This window comes from Taudactylus pleione, unplaced genomic scaffold (genome assembly GCF_031769625.1).
Source record: "Taudactylus pleione unplaced genomic scaffold, aTauple2 ptg000019l, whole genome shotgun sequence".
Classification (NCBI taxonomy): Eukaryota; Metazoa; Chordata; class Amphibia; order Anura; family Myobatrachidae; genus Taudactylus; species Taudactylus pleione.
The window spans coordinates 11,351,123-11,374,820 of NW_028284421.1; the positions used below are offsets into that span (position 1 = coordinate 11,351,123).

General features: G+C 42.2%; 1 protein-coding gene across 5 annotated transcripts in view; it reads left to right on the top strand.

Moving 5' to 3' along the window:
- TJP1 (tight junction protein 1) overlaps positions 1-23,698 on the top strand; it is a 423,870-nt gene that overhangs the window by 139,669 nt on the left and 260,503 nt on the right. The window contains exon 1 of one of the 5 annotated variants that reach the window (XM_088445467.1): positions 23,252-23,396. The exons of the other annotated variants lie outside the window; for them this stretch is intronic. Within the exon in view, the coding sequence (XP_088301593.1) occupies positions 23,328-23,396 (69 nt within the window). The 5' untranslated portion in view covers positions 23,252-23,327. Of the gene's footprint in view, positions 1-23,251; positions 23,397-23,698 lie in introns of those variants that run through there. 5 annotated transcript variants of the gene reach the window in all.

Below are 23,698 nucleotides of genomic sequence, written 5' to 3' on the forward strand. Positions count from 1 at the left end.
CAGAGGAGTAGCGTGTAGCCAGGGTGCCCGAAGAACGTGCGTGCTACGGCACACCGTCCCCCTCAAATGTTTCAGGGAGGAGGCGGGTCCATATGGGATTAATGTAAGGTAAAAATAAAGATTAGGGGCAGCCCCCTGTCGTAGTGCCCATATGCAGTGCCCCCGTGTGCCACAGGAAAGAACACCCTTATGCAGGCCTCCAGTAGTGCCCCCAATAGTGATCCCCCCTATGCAGTGCCCCTTGTGCCCCCAGTAGTAAGCCCCTTATATAGTGCCCCCAGTAGTGGTCCCCCCTGTGCAGTGCCCCTTGTGCCCCCAGTAGTAAGCCCCTTATATAGTGCCCCCAATAGTGGTACCCCCTATGCAGTGCCCCTTATATAGTGCCCCCAGTAGCAGTCCACCCCCCATGCAGTGCCCCCAATAGTGGTAACCCTTATGCAATGCCCCTTAAATAGTGGCCCCAGTTGTAGTCTCCCCCTATGCAGTACCCCCAGTATTGCCCTTTATATAGAGCCCCCAGCAGTGGTCCCTCGATGCAGTGCCCCCAGTGGTAGTCCCCTCCCCCTATGTAGGGCCCCTAGTAGTAGTCCCCTCCCCCCTATGCAGTGCCCCTAGTAGTAGTCCCCTCCCCTTGTAGTGCCCCTAGTAGTAGTCCCCCCTTGTAGTGCCCCCAGTAGTAGTAGTCCCCCCCTTGTAGTGCCCCCAGTAGAAGTAGTCCCCCCTTGTAGTGCCCCCAGTAGTAGTCCCCCACTTTGTAGTGCCCCCAGTAGTAGTAGTCCCCCCCTTTGTAGTGCCCCCAGTAGTAGCCCCCCCTTGTAGTGCCCCCAGTAGTAATAGTACCCCTTGTAGTTCCCCCAGTAGTAGTAGCCCCCCCCTTGTAGTGCCTCCATTAGTAGTAGTCCCCCCCCTTGTAGTGCCCCCAGTAGTAATCCACCCCCCTGGTAGTGCTCCCAGTAGTAATCCCCCCCTGGTAGTGCCCCCGTAGTAATCCCCTCCCTGGTAGTGCTCCCAGTAGTCCCCCCCCAGTAGAGAGAGACTTAATAAAAAAAAAAAAATCACTTACCTGAAACTCCCGCTACTGGACCCGCCACTAACAGCTCCTCCGGCCGCTTTGCATGGGAGAGACGTCATTACTCATGACGTCTCTCCCATTACCCACTGCGGGAGCTGGAAGATGGTTCCCGCAGTGGGAGCAGCAGCAGCCGATGAGAGTCTGACAGACTCTCAGCGGCTACTGATTACAGCAAACACACAGCTGCCGGCTCCGGCGGCTGTGTGTTTGTGCTGTGTAGCGCTGACCGAACTCCGTCCGGTCAGCGCTACACACGTGGTGCAGTCTGTGTCACAGTGACACAGACTGCCCGCGGCCCGCATGACGCTGCGGCCCGGGGGGCACATGGCACCCTGCCCCCCGGCCCAGCCCGCCACTGGTTCACAGTGTGTTTTTACACTCCCTCTAGATCTCTGGGATTCAGAATCCATAAGGGCATAACTGCACCCTATCCTTCCAGTGAAACGGCAAAAATAAAAAGTGTCAAGATAAGTGAAGAAAATATAAATAGGGGTGAGTGGTGCTGGCACCAGTCTTATGGTTCAGCCAGAAGCCTAGAAATAAAGGAGGTGATGAGCAAAGTGGGATAAATTACAACGTGCCCTACTCTGTCTCATGAGGCTCCCACTCTCTCCTTGATATTCCTTGCAAACCCATTTTTTCTCAGCTGCCTCAGCTCCTGAGGACCAAGACAGCCTGTCCATCATCATCAAATGGGTCATCCTTCCTCCTAGTACAGAACTTAGACAAAAGCTTGGATTTACACCAGTGCTGCTCCAGCAACTTTGAGGTACAAAATAAGCCCTTGTCCTCAGCTAGCTATCAGTATGGTATTTTATTAGCACTTGTTAAATGACAGTGTTGTGGAGGTGAAAATGCTGTACATAGAACGGTATTCTAGTAAAATACATTATATGCATTATTTATTCAAAGGGAAAGTCCTAGGATATTATGTAGGTTGAAAAAGGTTACTGGAAGATCCTCACTGCCAAAAATGCTAATTTGTTTGTGTCTGTGATTCTGAATGAAAACGACAGCTATTGCTCAGTCAGTAAATAGGTTCCCACACGCATTCCTTTCTCTGTGATGTGTGGGGGTCACTTCAAAAAGGAATGTAATAATGATTTTTTTTTCCTGTGCTAGGGCAGCTCCTTTGCCATGTCTGGTAACTTTCACTAGTTTTTTTTTTCTATCAATACTATAATAGTAGATAGCTGTGTTTACATTATCTGTATATATGAATACACAGCAGGTTAGCACATTTATTTGCAGGAGGAAGCATATTTTCTGGAAGTTATTAGCTGATGTGTAAAAATATAACCCGATTACTAGACAGAATGTCACGGAACACCAGTTCCAGTTATTACTGAGTATTGATGAGTAAGTAGTAAATAAGCTATATAAAAACTACGTATTGATATATGTCAAAGTGAAATGCAGACTGACAGGCATGAGCTACGTTGTACTGCACCATAAGGGTCATAGCACAGTTCACAGAGGACGCACTGAGGATACATCTATTTATTAATGTCTAAATATATATATATATTAATGTCTAAATATTAATATATATATATATATATATATATAAACACATTATTAATGGTGCCATACATTCAAACAATATATACATTTTTGTAATAAAAAATAACTTAATTTTAATCAAAATTATATAATGTATATTTTGTATATTGTGCCTAGGTTTAATGAAAATGTGGCTGAATTGAATTTAATTATTATTACTTGTTTTTTATTGTTAAATAACAAAAACACATTAAAGAAATGTATTACATGAACTGATAAACTATACTAGAGTAACAAATAAAATACAGTACCCATACAAAAATTCCAAGTATATAAAAATTCCATTTAGTCAAAATAAATAGTTAAAAATAAATAAAAAATATTGAAAAAATGCGGGATAAAAAAGTATAGAGCATTAAACAAATGGGGATGTAATCATAATGCTGACATTTACAGTTATGATGTCAACATTGTTGAAATGTCGACATTGAACATGCTGGTATCTGCAGAATATTGATATATTCACGATGTCAACATGCAAAAAGTTGACATGTGAAATGTCAACATTCTGCATAGACTGACAGCGGAGTGTTAGGCTATGCAAGAGGAGGTTAGGGTTAGGCTATGTGCGGGTATGTTATGGTTGTGCACTAGAGGGAGGGTTAGGGGTTAGGATTAGGAAGCGTCACAGAATCCACATGAAAGTCATCCTGACATCACCGCCGGACCCGGAAAACACAGTTGGAGCCACAGGATCTGCCGTACCAGGTAGGTCACTTCTAGACCACCAAGAACGTTTGGTCTAATCATGTTGACATTTTATCAGTGTCGACATCGTGGATGTGGTCGGTGTTGACAAGCATGCATATTGTCATTATGACTCAATATGTCAATATTCTCAAGTAGACATTATGAATGGCAATATAATGTATGTCGACAAAATATACCACACCTGAAAAAATTAATTATTTATTTACTGCCATGATGCTTGTTAAATAGGCAAGTTATTGCTGGTTAAACTAACTGCAAGTGGAGGTTACCTGTTATACATTTAAACTTACCCATTATACATGTTAAACTTCTTTGGCCGTTGCCTATCCAGCATGCATTTTATCCCAACATAAAGTATTTAAAAAAACATGTCCTGCTCAGAGTTAATATTAATTTTGGAGAAACAAAAAAAAAAACATGGGGAGAAAATACAAACTTCACACAAATTGGTCCCTGGTTGGAATCAAACCCATGACCTCTGCTGTGAGGCAGCAAAACTAATCACTGCACCACCATGCATAAATTAATGTCATCTGTAAATATAAGCAACCTTTATAGGCAACCTACAATGTTGAAAAGGCCTATACATATTACAGATCAGTGTTGTGCTGTGAAGCTTAACCCCAGACAACCGTTCACTACCTATGTAAACACTTTTCCCCTAATCATAGGTAATAATCTGAATTGTGTTAGAAAATGGGTTTGAAATAGAGCTGAAATGGCAAGATATATAATATTTATATACACTTAATAAGTTAGCTGTGTTTGTAATTTTAAATGTTTTAAAATAAATACAGGGTGATAATGTGTAAGTTGGAATAGTTCAGCACCAGGAGTGCCATAATGTTTTTAGGTTGGGGGGTCATGATATAATTTCAGTTTAGCGCCCCTAAGTTCTAAGGGGCTGTTGGAGTAACCAGCCACACCACCTACCTGATGACCGAGATAAGTAAGCCTGAGGGATCTTTGCTTTTGGTGATTTGGCCTCTCTATGTGGACATCACTGCTCTCTCCCAGGGGTGTATTCATCATCAGAGGCTGTATGGCCTCTGTTGATGAATTATTGAACTTGCTGCGAGGGATACTTAAGTATCCAACTCGCAGCGGGGGAAACATGACACTGGAGCAATTCATCATTGCTCCGGTGCGGGGACAGCTGCTCTGAAAAGCAGATGTCCCACATCATTTACACCTCCACATACCTGTCCCACATCATTTATACCTCCACATACCTGTCCCACATCATTTACATCTCACCATACCTATCACACATAATTTATACCTGCACATCCCACATCATTTTTACCTCCACATACATGTCCTGCATTATTTACACCTCCACATACCTGTCCCACATCATTTACACCTCCACATACCTGTCCCACATAATTTACATCTCCTCATATCTGTCCCACATCATTTACACCTCCACATACCTGTCCTACATCATTTACACCTCCACATACCTGTCCCACATCATTTACATCTCCACATACCTGTCCCACATCATTTACATCTCCACATACCTGTCCCACATCATTTACACCTCCACATACCTGCCCCGCATCATTTACACCTCCATATACCTGTCCCACATTATTTACACCTCCACATACCTGTCCTGCATTATTTACACCTCCACATATCTGTCCTATATCATTTACATCTCCACATAACTGTCCCACATTATTTACACCTCCACATACCTGTCCCACATCATTTACACCTTCACATACCTGTCCCACATTATTTACACCTCCACATACCTGTCCTGCATTATTTACACCTCCACATATCTGTCCTATATCATTTACATCTCCACATAACTGTCCCACATTATTTACACCTCCATATACCTGTCCCACATTATTTACACCTCCACATACCTGTCCTGCATTATTTACACATCCACATATCTGTCCTACATTATTTACACCTCCACATACCTGTCCCACATTATTTACACCTCCACATACCTGTCCTACATTGTTTACACCTCCACATACCTGTCCCACATTATTTACACCTCCACATACCTGTCCCACATTATTTACACCTCCACATACCTGTCCCACATCATTTACACCCATTATTGTTCTTTTTAGAGAAATTCATCTGAAAATAAAGATTCTCCCTACCTTTTCTCCTGCTCAGGGTGATGCGCACAAAAATTTCCTCTGAAAAATAAATGCATGTTTGGAATTGGATTGCAAATGGAATTCGGAGTGCAAGTTTGCTGTGAGAACGGCTTGCAGGACTCTCTATGTACAGACATGGACACGCACATATAGTAAATTCATTGTTAGACTCCACCCAAATACAGACATAGGAGCTCCCAATCCCTCCAATCCAGCAATTCATGCAACAACTATTAATGCAATAGGTTTATCACAATAGCTGCACATTTAAGTTGGTTTTGTTTAGTCTAAACAATAGTAGAGATGTCAGTAGTATGTACAGTATTGTGAGTAGGCAAATACGGTAAAAAAAAAAGTAAATGTGTATCCAACATAGTAATTACCTCACTCGCTTTTGTTCATTATGGGGGCTCCATGATTATTCTTATGCATTCAGCAAAGGTCACACAGACCCAGCAGCAGCAGGCACTGCCTCACTCAGATGCATCCCTCCTATGAGGCTATCAATGGCCATTGACCATCGATAGTTAACTATTGATGGTTAACTGAGGCTGGCCGATGGTTTGCCATCAATGGCAGAAAGCCAATGGTTCTCCACCTTCAATGGCCAAGTGGGACCCGATGGTTGTGTTTTTTTTCTTAGACAGGATGGAGCTTAGCCCCTCCCCTGGTGGATGCTAAGCCCCGCTCCCATTTCTGATTGGTCTACGGCCCACCGTTTTCCCATCAAGGCAATGCACTGCACTTGTGCACTCTGGGTGCCCCAATGCTCAATCCCTACATGTATTTGGTGTCTCAGATGTTGGGGGGAGGGGCAGTCGCTCCCTTGTCCCCCCAGTTCGGGCACCTATGTCTCCCTGTAAGAAATATCTTTGCATTAGCCTTATTAGTCATACAAAAAGTATTTGTGACCCCGCTCCTGTAAATAGTAGCATATATATTTATTGTTGGATCATAATATTCATGTAGTGCTGACTCAGTTATTGAAAAAAGAGTCTTAGGGGTAAATTTACTAAGATGGGGGTTCTATTAAGAAGTGATATTGCCCATAGCAACCAATCAGATTCCAGGTATCTTCTAGACAGTGCTAGATAAATGAGTAGTAGAATCTGATTGGTTGCTATGTGCAACATCACTTCTTAAATAGAACTCCCATATTAGTAAATTTAGCCCTTATAGTAAGTGATACTATCTAAAGTGTTTCATATTATATTCTAATAGATCTTATTCCTGAGGTGCTACCATATACTCTAATATTTGCATAAACCAAATGAACAGAAAGAAAAAGTAGAGTCTTTGTTATGGTGCACCAAATTCATCCCACACTGAGCACTATATTATACAGTTAAAATGTATTAAGCTTTATTAGTTTATCATTAAAATCATATTATATGGGACTGCCAATCAGGTGAAATATTTAAAATCCAGGTAAATATAGAAAAATTCTGTGCATAGAAAAACAAATAAAGTGTTTAAAACTTATATTGACTATCGTTGGTTAAGTATATATATTCCTCATTGGGATTGGCTTACAATATATTGTAGTTCCCAATATCCTCACAGTATCACTTATTTGTTACATATAGGCTTATCAGTCTGTGTTTATTACCCTATATGAACAATATTTATTTGTAGTAAGGTGTCTCTCTGCAGCCACTGTAATGTAACAACTTATATGACAGATAAATTATAATGTATCCGATTACAAATAACAGTCTGAGAGTGGTTACACTAGTAACAAGTTACTTTCTCCTGCTTCATGGCAGTGCAATGGCGCTCTTATTATGAGCTGAATAGCTCCGTATAATTTCTACTATATATACAGTCGTGACAACGTTATTCTCGTCAGTATAACCGCTGTCCCCAATGCCAGTTATCCCTCTCAGTGCTGCAGCCTAGGCTATATGTTGTAACATTGATTAAGCCATCCCTACAATCACCAAATATCACTAGCGGTATTACAAACAGAAATGCCGACATGCGTTTTGCCTGGCTGCTTTATTACCGATATTCAATATAAGTTTTAAACACATTATTTATTTTTCTATGCACAGACTTTTTCTATGTCTAACTCAACTAGATTTTAAATATTTCGCCTGATTGGCAGTCCCATACAGATATGATTTTAATTATAAACTAATAAAGGTTAATACATTTTAACTGTATAACAAAGACTCTACTATTTATTTTTGTTAATTTGATTAGCCTGTGAAGCTAAGGGCAAGGGGTGTGCCCACACCCCACAGGATGCAAATTAACTCATCACCCCCTCCCCAATGACATAGACTTAAACACATAACCACATACATGCTTTGAAGCCTGAAGAAAAGGCTGTATCCCAGTGATATTAAACATGAAGCCCAACTGCTTCCCACCATGTGATGTTGCCAAACCCCATTTTCCAGTATACAGGATTTTGCAATTTTAGAAATCTGTGCCAATAATCAGGTAATGTTAAACTTGTTGCTGTAACAGTGCTTAATTCACAGGCTACTGTAAATGAATAAGTAGTCAGGAGAATGGAAGCAAAACATTAAAGGTCATACCCCTCCCCATCCCCAAAAGCCCGGCCTGGGCTCTGTACATCCCCAAAAATAAAATAGTCCATTTGAAATGGCTGGACCTATTTCTAGATGAAATATCATAGCGCCTAGACTTAATATGGGATCTTCTCATGGTTTGACCTCAAGTAACTGTGAGAAGGCCCCACATTAATTACAACTGCAATGTTAAAGTATATGGCATTTAGCGGCAGGATATGTTCAATTAACTACCAGACTGTACCCGGTATACCAACGTTGTTTTTTTTCAAGGTCGGGGTAGAGGTTTTCCTGTTTTCCTTCGGACTAATAAAGAACGATGGGACTAGGTAAGTAATGAAAGATGATTTAGAACTAAACCATGTCTCTGTTTTTATTTATTACAGTTTTTTTCTTAAACTGTCCCTGTAATTAAATTTTTCTTTGGCAAACTACAGGTCCCAGCTTGCCCTGGTGGCAGAGAAAGCTGTCAAGGCAAGCATGGTTCTTCAAATCCCAGCGTACTGTGGCAGCCATGATTAAGCCATGCTTGGACTTTTTTTTATACTCCCATAACCTCTGTTCAAGGCATACCTGCTTACTCTTGAAACTCCTGAATCTTGAATGGCTCTTCCGGATGCCCAGAAAAAGTGGGCAACTCTCCTGGAGGCCACATGTGGCCTCCCACTTTCTGAGTGAAGTGGGCGGCCCAATCACGAACACGATTCACACTGCCCTCTGCTTTACAAACCTGGGAATTGTGACATTATATATCGGGGTGGGGCCATGAAATAGTGAGCGTGGCATCACACTCCCGCACCGCAAATTTGCTGTGTCACGCCCCTGGCTTCACCATAGTTGCTGAAAACTCTTCAAGTATGGCCCTAGGGTATGAGAAAGAGCCCTGGTGTGACTGGTACCAGGGATGATAATATCCAGGAGCAGGCTTGCATGCATTTTTGCAGACCCAACTCCCCTGGGGTCCTGGCAACTGGCCAGGGGCTGGTTGGAATCATGGTGGCGGAGACCCCCATACTGTGAATACTCCACCAGGCAGGCAAAGCCCAGTTCTGGTTATACTGAAAGCGACAGCGCTGTTGATTCTTTTGTAACATGCACACTTAAAAAATTGGTCTCAAGGGCCCAGTGAGGTTGGATGTCTGGGACTTGCTTTACGAAATATATATTTACAAATTTTAAATAGAATAGAAATGTAGACTACAAGCCGACACCAGGAACATTAGAAAATTTGTAGACCTGAAATCCCTCATCTACAAGGGCATAGGGCATGTTACATCTAATGAAAGTTGTGCAGGGGATGTTATGTCAAGTTGTGAATATGTTGTTAGCTGAGCTATTGGCAAAGTGCTAGCTGGGGAGTGGCCATGACAACTTGGGGCAACAACTGCTCTTTTAAAACTGGATACACACCATACGATAGAGTGACCCAGCAACGGTGCGATGCAATGTAATGATACATTGTGTGTGCGGTACACACTGCACCAGGCGATGTATGACAAAGCGATGTGACGGTACATGCTGCACGTAACAGCACCACCTCATTCATTGCATCATCCCATCTGCCATGCAGAACAGCAAAGGGACGATGCGATGAACGACCGTAAACAACGGATTGGGCGTACACACTATAGGATGTGTATGATATATTGTTCCGATCTGCGTCGGAACTATATATCCTACAATACATTGTATAGTGTGTACCAAACTTAATTCAGGATGGGACCCAGGACGGCCCTGGTGTTTTGAAACCACACCTCCACGGTGTCCCTGATTATCCAAGTTATAAAGCGAGAAACATTTCTGTAATATAGTAAATAACAAAGTTAGACCACCGCCTACTTCTGTGCTGAAAATCGTTTGGCTGGTGAGAAAGTTTCCACCTTTCCACCTATATTGGAAAAAGAATTGGCTGATTGGGTTGGTTAAAAAACATGTTTGATTTAACCAACAAGTTGGAGCAACAGTTTTTTACCTTTTTGGATAATTATCATTTAGAACCTTCAAGCTTAAGGTAGATTTGGGGACCTTTGCTGGTCTGACAGCAGTGTTCTAAACTGAAGTTATTTTGTCGCATTCAATGCCAATATATAATGGAAATGCTTATGTATGATATGATTATAGATTTTTATGGAAAAAAAAATTCACTGGTATAGTTTGGTTTACTATATGTTTTTATTTATTTCCATTTAAATGGTTGACTGCAGACAGAGATGAGTTTTGCAGTCAGCACTGCGTGTTGGTGACAGTACTGGGAGCTGGAGACAGATGAATTCTACAGGCAGTGCTGGGTGTTGGTGACATCGCTGGGAACTGGTGACAGCAGTGAGTTTTGCAGGCTTACTGTTGATTGTAAGATTTTTTAGCTCAACCCAAACACTCTATTCAACAGGCACGATGACCTTGTTACGCCTGCGAAACACATTTATCACCAATGTTCCCAATTATTCTGATTATGCGCTGCCACCCAAAGCGCGAAGTCTCTTCCCAAAGTCTCTCATTGACGTTTTCTTTCTGTTCCTTCAGCTCTTTTAATTCTGTTTTTTTTATTTTTTATTTCAGCTTTTAAGTATTTTTTACGCTGTTCTAGTGCTTCTACTGTATCCTCATTGCGAGCAGATTGTATGGTTTCTATCTGCTTGTCATGTGCCTCTGCAACCAGTCTACCATTGTCACTTGTTCCTGTTGCCTTCCCCCAGGTCACCTTCAGGTTCACCTAAGCCACTGGTATCACTTTGCGGCCTTTCATTGTGTGTCCATATTGAAGCGTACTCCATCTGCATTTTCCTCCAGCCTTTATAAGGGTTCCAACTATTGTAAATTGCTCCACCAAACATTGCAATTTCTACTGTATCATACCAATTTGTACTGTATCTACCCTTTGGTCACCAGCAGCAATTCATCCTCAACTGCTGGATCTGTCAGCTCTCGTAAACAATATTGGTAATCCGTAGTTAGTTGTTCTCCTACACATTGAGTGATAAATTCCTCTATGATACTATTATTAGCGGGTTGTTGTTCCTCTAGCTCTTCATCCTGCAATTCAATTTGCTGTTCTTCTTCCACACTTTGGGAGGCAGAGTCCTCTGTGATATCGCTATCAGCGCCATCCATTTCATCATAAACTTGCATTTCCTCTAGATTATCAGCAGTTAATTTAGGATCTTCTTCTTCTTTCTTTCAGTAATATATTCCTTTATAAAGTTATCTTTAGAGGAGTCCATTTCAGTATTATTATAACTTGATGTGATTCAAGACCGAACACCAAGAAAAATCTGCTTAACTGTCAAGTGAGTCTGCAGCAAGATAGGTGTCTTACCGTAGGCAGGCATATATAAACACAGTGGCATACAGTGTTTTATGCAGGCATATATTAAAACAGTGTTTCCCAAACTTGCAACTCCCAAACACTATATGTTCACGGCACACCAGGCCAAGCGTTTATCATTGAGTACCACGGCGCCCAGGGCAAGCACCCCGCTCGCCCTGCCCTAGTTACGCCACTGCCGCCAAGTTCCCCTTCCACCAGGGCCCTGGCACTTACTACCCAGGCATTTTTAGAACTACACAAGACCCCCACCTCTCCTTTGAAAAGAGCTTCTAATTAGCACATGCTCCAAACAGGCCCCTTCGCTGCTCTTTAGAGCTCTAGCTGTAGCTGCAAAAGTAAAGAGGTGCCATAACTCAAAATAACCAATTAGATTTGATGGCAAATATATGGTAGATTTCTAAGGCTTGCACCATGGTTTTCCTGTGAGCTTGGATAGTGCCTGTTCTCAGAGACAAGTGCAAGATTAGTGAGTCAAAGGACAGTGTCAAAGTCAGACAGGGATAAGGGAAGACTGGCCCAGGTCAGTAACGGAAAATCAGACAGGTAACTGGACTGTGGACATAGGGATAGCAACAAGCATGAGCCATAAGCAATTAACTAGCTGGGCATAGAAGCACAGAAAACATTGTGTAGTGTGCACAACGTGGTGTGTCCTCGCATGGCGCCTGCTGATGTCAAAAGGTGTGAGGACATCATATAAGAGGGCAGCATATTAGTGGACAGTGGGAGAGAAGGTGCAGGCGCCCATGTGCAGCAATTGTCAGCAGAATGTTACTAGATCATTAGGTGAAAAGTTTTTTTTTTACATTTTTGTTGCATTGGATGTTACAGCTGTGCTGTGCTCTCTGCACTGACTATACTTGTATAAAGAGGTTTGTTTTGTGTTATATTCAAGGACAAGTATATGAAACCAAACTGATAGCTGATTAAATAAATATTCAGCTAAAAAGTGCAGAAGGAGGCTAAAAAAACAAACAAAAAACATGTAGTTAGCAAAATTGCACACACACTCTGACAGGCCACTAAACTCATATAATGAGAGACTTACTCTCTAAATAACCTCAGTGTTTGGTAAAATTTGCCACTAGACACAAAAATCCATCGTGACTTTTCCAGGTATGTCATATCGCTCTTACATAAGATCACCACCTAATCTTCCGCTACATGCTTTGTCTATATACTGACTGAACTACCAGATATTGATTCTTGGAGACGGATTTATGCCTCAAGGTCAGCCTAATAAATCTTTGGTACAGTTTAGGGATACATCCATTTATTGAACTATTGTGAAACTGATTCATGATACTAATTATTTTACACAGCGTTTTAGGTTTGAACGATTCTTATCTAAGCTGTTCTACTAGGTTTAAGTGTAGGATGATGGAGGTTGTTTTTTTTTTTGTTTTTTTTTGGGCAGGGCTTCATACTAAAAGACTGTGCTGAAGTGGTCTACTACATTGTATAGAGCTGGTCCTCTACCATTAATCCTGAGTTTGTAGCTACAAGTAGTATGTTATTGGCAAACAAGCATACTTTGTAGGATATGGACATCTTGGCACAGATTTTCCCTGATTTACTGCATCATCCAGCACAGTTTGTCATACTCGGGCACATGAAATGGTCACTTAGGCATTGGGCAAATATATACCTTACCTGGTCTCTATATCCCCTAGCTGCTGCATTCAAAATAGATTGCCAGGGTAAAAGTGTGGTTAGTGAAAGACCAGGAAATGTTCCTTTAGATGTATGTACTGTAACAGGATTTATATATAAATTGAATGTGAGGAGCAAAGGACAGTTCTGAGCCAAGGCTAACACCTATGTAGTGACCTTGATAGGTTGGGTTTATTGTCGTGTTGTCAACAGAAACAGAGATGTCATGTAGGCGGTGAGAAGACACACTAGATGAAATGACAGAAGATCATTCAGTAATAGGGACCAACACAGATGGTGAGATATCTGGAGAGGTTTCGTAAATTTATGTATTATCTTAATATTGATGATACTGAAATCTTTAAGGGATTATTAGTTTTTGATGATTAGTAGTATAGATAGAGAAAAACAGAGAACCTAGGACTGAGCCTTGTGCTGCACGTACAGATAGAGGAAGAAGAGAGGAGGTGGATACATATAAGTGAACACTGAAACAGCGAGTTGATAAGGACAGCAGTGGGCCTATTTCAGAGGTAGGCACAATCCCGATGTTTTCATAGTTGGCCGATGTTTTTTTCTATTGCGCATGCACCTGATTCGCAATGTGTATTTGCCACAATTGATTTAAGATGGTGGTCGTAGTGTGGATGTGGATGCAGAATGATTGATTGATGATTGGTAGTGAGCATTTGTGGGAGGTAACAGGGGATGGTAAGTCAAAAGCAGATGTGTCACGACCATGCTTGTAAGCAGTGGTACTGGCCCAGGCATCTTAGTTCCAATGGGAATTCTGAGCAACCATGGGATTGCTCAGAGGACTAATGGTACGATCGAAGGTTCATCTTTGTACACAAGTGGTGGATCAGAGACGCAGCCGATAGGTGTCTCTGTACAAATCCTTATGGCTGCGACATTAGCATATCTTCTCAATTCCGCTGCGTGCTGCGGCAATGTGATTTGCATCCACCTCTGCAGCAGGCCCAGTGTCCTGGAGACCTATGGATTGTAGAGTTTGGTTGAGAAGAGAGTGGTCAGTAGTTTAAATTCAGCAGAGAGATCCAAAAGCTTTAAAAATGAGTAATGGCCTTTAGATTTAGCAGTGATCTCATCATTGACCAACGTAGTCAGTGCAGTCTCTGTGGAGTATTCTTTAAGTAAGTTATGTGAGGATGAAAATGTGTGAGGTGAGTGCAGGAAAAGCCATTTCAGAAACTTTGAGGGAAGTTATTAGAATAGGAGTCATTTCTGCCTGTTTGAATAATGATGTAAAATACAGAGAGAGAGAATGGATTTCAGTTACGGTTGGGATAATCCCAGACAGGACTCAACTGATATGTAATGGTTTAGGACCAAGAGGGGAGGTAGTAGAGTAAGAAGATAAAACAAGAATAGATCTTTCATCATTTGTGGGATGAAATAAAGAAAGGGTGGCAGAAAGTGCAGGGAAGGAAAATGTAGGTTGCTGGTTGAGAAAAAAGATACCATTCCATGTCGGATCTCGCCAACCTTGTCCTTGAAGTTGTAATCCAAATCTTATACACTGATGGCAGTCAGTGGGTTTGGTGTGGAAGTGTTGAGAAGATATTTAAATTAGCAAATGTTCACCTTCCTCAAGGCGATTGTGCTTGGTTGGAGAGATTTTGCCTAGCTAGAATGGCTGGGTACGTATCTGGAAAGATTAGGATGTCCCAACAGAGTTTCACATTCTGCTCCTTAAGATGATAATACTACATTATTGTAGTCAGGGAGATATGTTGGCTTGGGGAATCTGTGAATATGGACAATAAGAATTTCCTTATCAGTCACAAACGGGAGTAGAACAAGCTGAGAGTATATGAGAGTAAGTCAGTATTCTGAGGCAATTTAGGAACTCACTATAAAAGAAAACAAATATCGACAGCTCTAAGAATTGCACTGTAAATATGATTAGTAAAATGCAGAAATTGGTGTTGGTTTACATAGAGATGTACTATTTATTGCAATATAAAACAACGTAAGATAAACAAATACAATATGGTAGTTTTCTATTCAAATTTGCATCATATGGTGAAAAAAAATACTTTTGGGAATAAATCCAAAAATTAAGGATTCCAAAGTCCCAAAGCAATATATCCTTAGAAGAAAAGCGGACAGGAATCAGTTCATTAATTGTATAGTATTGAGCTATGGAACTTTGAGAGATGTCCCTCTGGTATAGTAGAAGCAATGTATGAATCTGGCACATTGGTCTCAACACTCTTATTGATAAAATAGTTTGACCTGTTATAGTTCTCCAAAGAAGGAATGTTTGATATCCAACATAAATAGTCTCAATTAGGCTCTAAAGAAGGAATGTTTGATATCCAACAGAAATAGTTCCAATTATGCTCCACAGGTATATATGTTTAGATCCCAGAGACGGCAAATCCATAACTGCTTAACGCGTTTCTCCGCCGCAAACAGGCAATTTCTTCAGAAGAGTAAGGATTCAGGAACTCCTTTGAATCTGATGTTGTTGCTGTTTTTAATGCACTTCAATGAGCTCACTGAGGTATTTATCAAACTCAGAAAACATTTCAGTGTGATCTGTTATTTTCCCTCACTCAGAAATGTCATATTTGATTTATTTTTATTGGAAAGTCTATAGTCAGATGTTTTATCTGATTTTACAATGGGAGTGAAGGGGAAAACAGGTGCTGCTAAGCTTCACCCCCTTGTATTGTTTTAAAAATCACTTTCCTAGAGTCTTATAATTGCAAATTCTGCTGCAGTTATATATGGCTTGTTCATGATGGAGTTGAGTTTGGAGAATTACATTTTTTTCTCATTCTCGGTTTCTCACAAGATCATAAATATCCCCTGCCAATGACTGCAGGCCTGTTTGTGGTTTGTAGATTACAAGGCTTTTCTTAAGGAATTGCCTGAATTACTGCAATTCCATACTGCCTGCTGGCAGAGAACACGTGGCTCAGCAGAGAGCAAGATAACAGTTTATCTGTGAGTAGGTTAACTGGAAGAGGTGAAGGCAATATCAATAAAATTGGATTTACTGGAGGTAAGCCAGAAATGTTCTTGCAATGTAATAGATTTATGTTTTGCCTGGTCTACAACAGTTCTCTCCAATTATTATTAATATTGGATCACCATAATTATTTATGAAGGGATTAATATATATGACATAAATAACCTGGCTGTCAATAAAATGTGTAGAACAAATTTAAATGACCGGTTGCTGCATTACAATCATGGGGAAAGAATGGGTTAAGGCATTAATGCAGACACGTCCTCTACAGATAAGACAACAATGGACTAGAAATTAGAAAGTTAAAAAAAGTTGAACAAATCTGGTACTTATTTAATATATAATCAATTTAGACTTATATAACTTGTTAGCCTGTTTAAATACACAGGAGCAACGTTACTATCAGATCTTTATGTGAATTAAAAGCCAAGACGTGGCATAAAATGTAATTCAACAGGCCCTTTTCAAAAATTGCCTTACACTTTTCAGTATAGTCCTCTTAGTCATAAGCCTTCAAACTATTTTCTTCTATGTTAAAGTGTAGTGATAGTCTAAGAACTTTCTCCTCGAAATGCAGTTTTATTTTTAAAGTATGTGGCTTGTGGATTCCTGGCTCTGTGTCATGCTGGATATATTTTTATCCCTTTATCTTGTCTCCTACTTAACTCTGTTACCACAGATACATTAAAGGGATACTTCCTACCCTCCCGAAATGGTCAGGAGCCTCCTGAAAATCAGGTGTTGCTTCCGTACCCTGGAAGAGCAGGCAGGACTCCCAGCCGGCGCAACCCACCTGCATACCCCCGCCAGCATCCGCTTACCCCCTTTTTAAATGGCTGGTTCGGGGGAGCTAATGACGCGATTCGCGCTGAATCGCATCATTGTGGCCCTGCCCGTGGCTACACAATACCGGTAATCTTCTCATTGTGTAGTGGGAACGGGCCCGCGATCTTGAAATCGCGGCACGCTCCCCTTCCTCCCCCACTCCCGGAAGAGGCAGCCAGCTTATCGGGAAGCCTGATTAAAGGAACTCCATTCCTATACATTTAAGCAGGCCATTAATCCTGGCCTATCTAGCTACCCTATTAATTGGCCTGTAGATGGCCTGTAGATTTGTCTTAATCCATTAGTTGACCAGTGCTCAGGCCTATAAAATGAACCAGTAAAAATTAAGCACCCCATTTAATAACGAGTGATAGTCTTGTTATGACTCCTAACTTTTCGGAGCAGCTGTTCCTGCACCGGACCAATGATGAATTGCTCCAGTGTCACGTTTCCCCCGCTGCGAGTTAGATACTTAAGTATCCCTCGCAGCGAGATGATTACTTAATGATTACTTAATCATCGGAGGATTAATAGGCCCCTAAATCACTGGAACAGAGGACCTCATTCAGAGTCGGTCGTTGCGGCCGCACGGTCGTACGCCACCGATGTTCGCTAAACTGCGCATGCGTAAAGTTTGCAATGCGCGTGCGCAAACTAGCTGCTACGATCAGAAATTTCTCTCTCCTTGAACACAGCCAGGTCGGTAGTTTCAGTGACAGAATGAGGCGTTTGTGGGTGGTAACAGGGGAAGGTGCTTGAAAACGGGGGAGTGGAGATCCGAACACAGGCGTGCCTAATTATGTGAACGGCGTTTTATGGGAGTGCATAATTAACAAAGTAGTGTCATGGCACACGTGACATGGGTGGTTTGTACACTGACCTGATCGTAGTGCTTAAGAGAGGGTATGGTCAACCTTAAGCTCTACGACTAGTTCCGATGGTTACCGATGGTCTCGATTAATCCTTATATGGCCGGAGATGACGTGTAATGCGTACGAGAAGGGGGCGTATTTTTTGTCTTATGGCCGCATCCTCCCCTTGGTCGGCCAGCTAACGATCCGATCTTAAGGACGCAACTTGCGAGTGCATCATTTGCATATCCGGCCCCTTTTCACTTACGACCATGCGGCCGCAACGACCGACTCTGAATGAGGTCCAGAATGTAGTGAGAGGTAGGTTTTCAAACGCGTTTCATCTTCTCTATTTGCTGATTATCCAGAGCTGTTTTGGCATTTAGAGAAAGTTAGGACAATACAATTTATCCTCAACGTATATATTTGACAGCATTGCTTAAAGTGTGCCGGTATGTAACGGTATGTGACATACCAGCACTTCAAGCACTAAGCATATTTTTTTAGGTAGTTTTTCAGATGCAGAGGTAGGAGGCCCGCTGGGACCTTACTGTTGATCACATCGCTGACAGCCATCAGACTGACAGCTGTCAGCGCTGCCACCTCTCAGGGATTGCCTCAAACAGTGCAACCTATCAGCAGCAATCCCACTATCAGCAGCACTGTCAGCCGCTGCCTGGTGCCGCTGGGGAGGTAATCTGGTAAGTGCTGCCGTGGGGAGGAGGGGACCTCTTGGAGTCCTCTCAGTGGCCAGTCTCTCTGCCACCGGCCGGACTGCAAGTGTACCTGCACTGTTACCGGCCGCTGCACCTCCATCCGGTGTCCCGATGAGCTCTGTGCAGGAAACACTTCCTGTGTGTGCTCTGCTGTCCCATCCCCTGCCCACCAACACCCGCAGCCGCGGAAACAAACATTCATCATCTGCATTCTGCACACAGCCAGAGCATAGATGCAGCCACCAAGACTCTGCCACACAGCACTGCTGTCCTCCTTACACTGTACCTAGGTAAGTGCAAATAGTCTCAGTGTTACTGAATTGTTCTGTCATTTACCAACGTCCTTATACTGGACCTATGTATGTCAGTCTGTGCCCTGTAATTACTAGCCATAGACCATCACCCTCTGCCTCCATCTGTCACCCTCTGCCCTTCACTCTTTGCCTCTCCCTGTCACCATTTGCCTCACCATCACCCTCCTCCTCTCCCCTTCACCCCCTGCCCAACACTCTTTGCCTCTCCATATCACCCTTTGCCTCACCGTCACCCTCTGCCTCTCCCTGTCACTCTCTGCCCATCACTCTTTGCCTCTCCCTGTCACCCTCTGCCCATCACTCTTTGCCTTTCCCTGTCACCCTCTGCCTCTCCCTGTCACCCTCTGCCCATCACTCTTTGCCTCTCCCCATCACCCTCTGCCTCACCGTTACCCTCTGCCTCTCCCCGTCACCCTCTGCCCATCACTCTTTGCCTCTCCCTATCACCCTCTGCCTCACCGTTACCCTCTGCCTCTCCCCATCACCCTCTGCCCATCACTCTTTGCTTCTCTGTCACCATCTGCCTCACTGTCACCTGCTGCCTCTCCCCATCACCCTCTGCCCATCACTCTTTGCCTCTCCCTGTCACCCACCGCCTCTCCAGTTCAGTCTCTCCCCGTCACCCAGTGCCTGACACGCACCTATTATGAGTAGCCACACCCCTTTTTATATGTGTCCACGCCCATTTTTTTTCCCTGGGCACCTTCGGAGCACACTCATATTAGTGCTGATGCTTTGTTTCTGCTTGCACCACTGCCACGACTTCTACAGTTTCCATACCCCCACTTCAAAATTTCCACTTTGACCACTAAAGGCCCAAATATTGTAAGCCCATCTGCTAGATTACTAATTTAAAGCACAATGTGCATCATTTAATATCTTATATCCCTTTGGTACATCCAATGCATATATATATATATATATATATATACACACACACACACACACACACACACACACACACGTTGAGTCTCCCTTATCCAAATATTCAGAAATACGGAATATTCAGGAATACAGAATTTTTTTTAGCATGACTGAGATAGTAAGAACTTTGTTTTTTGATGGTTCAATGTGCACAAACTTTGTTTAAAGCACAACATTGTTAATAATATTGTATAAAATTACCTTCAGGCTGTGTGCATAAGGTGTATATGTAACATAAATAAATTTCATGTATGTACACAAATTTAGTTTGAGCCACAAAATTATTGAAATATTGTATAGAATTACCTGCAGGCTGTGTGTATAAGGTGTATATAACACATAAATGCATTCTGTGATTAGATTTGGAGCCCATTCCCAAGATATTTCATTATTTTATGCAAATATTCCAAAATACGGAATATTCCAATATCCAAAATGCCCCTGGTCCCAAGCATTTTGGATATGGGAGACTCAACCTGTATGTATATATATATTTATATATATATACATATATAGCTACAGATGGAAAGCTTTACAACACAAAATGCAACTCACTGGTCCTAGCAGCCACTTTGCAAGTTATCACCATATTTCAATTTAAAAAAGCTTTTTAAGTGAGGCATACCGTCTAGTTTTCTTAGTCCTATCCTTCTTGTTTTCCCTAACCTTCAGTTCTTTACTGCAAACAGTCATTACTCAGTTATAATAACTGCCCTGTACAACCACTCAGCCAGTAGGCTGGGCGACCCGGATAATCTGAAGCTCTTGTGTAAGACTAACAGGAGCAATTTATGCCTCCTGGGAGATATATGGAAAGGGTTTTTAAGAATTTCTATTTGTGCTATGTGTGATCTTTCTTTTTTACACAGTATTTTAAATTGGGTATTTAGCATTCTTTTAGGAGTATATTTTATTTTGACCTTTTTCTTGTTGATTGAACAATGTTATATCAACGGTTTGGAATGTTATATCAACAATCACAATGACTATAGTCATTATATAGACATCATTTTGTTGACAGGTACAACATGTCTACAGACAAAATGTCGACATGTTCAATATGTCGACAACCGCACTGTGAACTAGCAAAATGTCAACACTGACAAAATGTTGACATGTTTAAAATGTCTTCAACCAACATGTTGAGAAGTGCATAATGTTGACACATAATTTTAATCCTAACCCTAAAATGTCTACAGTTTGCAGGTGTCGATGTTGGGTGTCAACATTCCAACAATGTTGTCATTCAACATTATGGTGTCAACCTTCTGACTGTCGACATTGTGATCCGGACCATAGAGAGCTGACCCGGGCCCAGGGTAAGGGACATGGCCTGATCATGGGAGGCGTGGCCAAACTCCCTTAGGGTAAAGAAAACACCCTTATTTGCAGCGCCGCAAAGCCTTGCTGCATGCTGGGGAGGGGGGCGCTGTGAGCTCCTCAGCCCGGTGCAAATACAGGGGGATCTCTTATTAAGCACAAGCCTATAGCAGAAATAATTCCCCTCCTTTCCACTGCTTTGAGGAATAGTTAGAAAGCATACTCAGTATTGTCGATTGCAGTGCTACGCCCCTCTCCACCAGTCCCTTACTCCTTACTCTATACCACTTCTGACATGTAGTAATGTAGGGAAGTGATCAGAATGACAGGGGAGCTGATGTGGGGAGGCAATGGATGAACGGTCAGTGGCACTACAGTTATTGATTTCGACAGCTGCAGCTGTTGTTGCCACACCACACAGCACTGTCCCTGGCTGTTGGTTCCGACAGCCTGACATTGTGTATACAAAAAACAATAAGGTTTTTTTTGTTTCTTTCAATTAGCCGTGGGTGTCACTTGGAGTTTCTGACTGGCGCATGCGCAGACTCACTGCAAGCTCCGGTCAGGAGCCAAAAGAGGCAGAGTGCAATTCGCCAGCCAGGTGGGGCACTACCACTACTGTGGACACTGCATAAGGGGCACCACTACAATGGGCATTGCATAAAGGGCACTACTGCTGTGGGCATTATGTGTAAGGGGCACTACTGCTGTGGGCATTGTATACAGGGCACTGCTACTGTGGGCATTATGTCATTAGGGGCACTACTACTGCATTGTGTATAAGGGGCACAAATGTGTGCATTGTGTAAAAGGGGCACTGCTGTGTTTCATACATGAATAAGGGACACTACTATATAGTGTAATGTGAATCAGGGTTGAATCAAGATCATGCTACTGTGTGGCGTAATTTGAATAGGGAATACTATTGTGTGAATACACCTTTTCTTTTAAGACCACACCCCTTTTGACCCTACTTAAATAAAAGAACGCTGGGGGGGTGATTTCCACCACTTCTGTAGGACCACTTTAAGCACTGTCTCTCATACATCTCCTCCTATGTCCCTGTAATTGATTTTTGGTCAAAGCTTTGCATAGACCATACTTATAGGTCTCCCCTGGACCCCTCACCATGGTCCCAGCTCTTGAATATAGCACCTGCCGCCCTTTATTCACCTTTAGCCCTGCTCAGCTCTCTTTGCAGCAAGAGGAATCCAACACAGTGCCTCTAGTTCAGGGATGGGGAACGAAGGGCCCGAGGGCCGTATGAGGCCCTCGGAATCATTTGGTCTGGCCCTAGGAGCTTTTCTCTGCTAGCCTCATCTGGCTATCATGGTGCCGAGAATGGTACACTGCAGCCAGAATATATGTAGCAGTGCCGCCTGGAATGTCCTGAGGACACTTCAGATGGTCAGACCGCTGCCCTTACAGCTCCCCGGAGCATCTTCAGGATGCTCCAGGCATTGCTGTAATCACTGGAAATTGTGGCCTTGTCCCCTTGTGACATCACATGGAGGGGGCGTGGCCTGCACCGGCCCACGAATAATGTTATATATATCAAAATGGCCCTCTGCAGAAAAAAGGTTCCCCACCCCTGCTCTAGTTGAATGATTTACAGCCGCCAGAGTAGAGTGGCACTGGATGTGATCTAGCGGTGACATATGCAGAAAAAGGAACATCAAAAGATATGTTTTAAATTATACTGTCAATATTAACAAATGCCATTTTGATAGTACACATCAATTAAACTAAGAATACAATTGTGATCTACTGTATTCTATGGATTACTGTAAAAAATACATAGATGTCTTATACAAAGTAACTAATTTAAATAAGCACTAATTTGGTGGATAAACTATTTCTGTGCACTTTTTACATTTATATTTCAACATTATTCACATTTTGTTTTCTATAACTGTACTTCATTTAGCTTTAAAATCAATAAACAAGTGTTCAAAGGACCATGTGGAACAAGTGTAATGAAATCTCATTTTAAATGTGTGTTAGGCTTTTCCCATGTGCGACTACTACAACAGTAAGCACTTGCCATAGGTTTACTGGAAAAGTCACAGGACTCTTGTTCCTGTCTCTGTTGTATGTAATAATTATACTTAGACTTGAAACAGCGGAAGTCTCAGTGGTATTCAGCGTAGCAGTAACTTCACTCATTTTAGGCTCTGCTTTTCAAAGAGCCTTGTTTTCAGCATTCCTTGCTTACTGACTATTCAAGATCTGTTTTAACTGTAGACACACTGCTACTCCTTCCTCTCCTTTTTTTTAACCTCTGTGGTATGCAATATTTGTGCTCCAGTCTCTCAAGGATGTGAGGAACGAGGCAGACATATTGCACTCACTTAGCACAGAAACAGTGACCATGAAGAAAGAGCAGATAGACGCAGTCACCCGTCCTGCCAGCTCCAAATCAGCGGTAAAGCCTGGTCGTGTAAGTACTTGTATTTTCTTTTTATCATTTTCCTAACCTTTGCTATAGTATAGAGGCTCCTCTATAAACGCCACTCTTCTGTTAGGTGCTAGATTCTAGCTCCATGTTCTGTTCTTGTTAGTCTCATCATCAAAATGTGACCTTACGTTCTTTTCTAGTTCAAAGTAACTATAGCGTGTGTCAGTAATTGCACGACTTTTAATGCAGTGCTCACATTTGGTCTGGTAAAACAATGCATGTATAGAATTTTATGGATGTTCTAAATAGTTGTATTTTTGTTTTTCACCTTTTTCATGGATAAA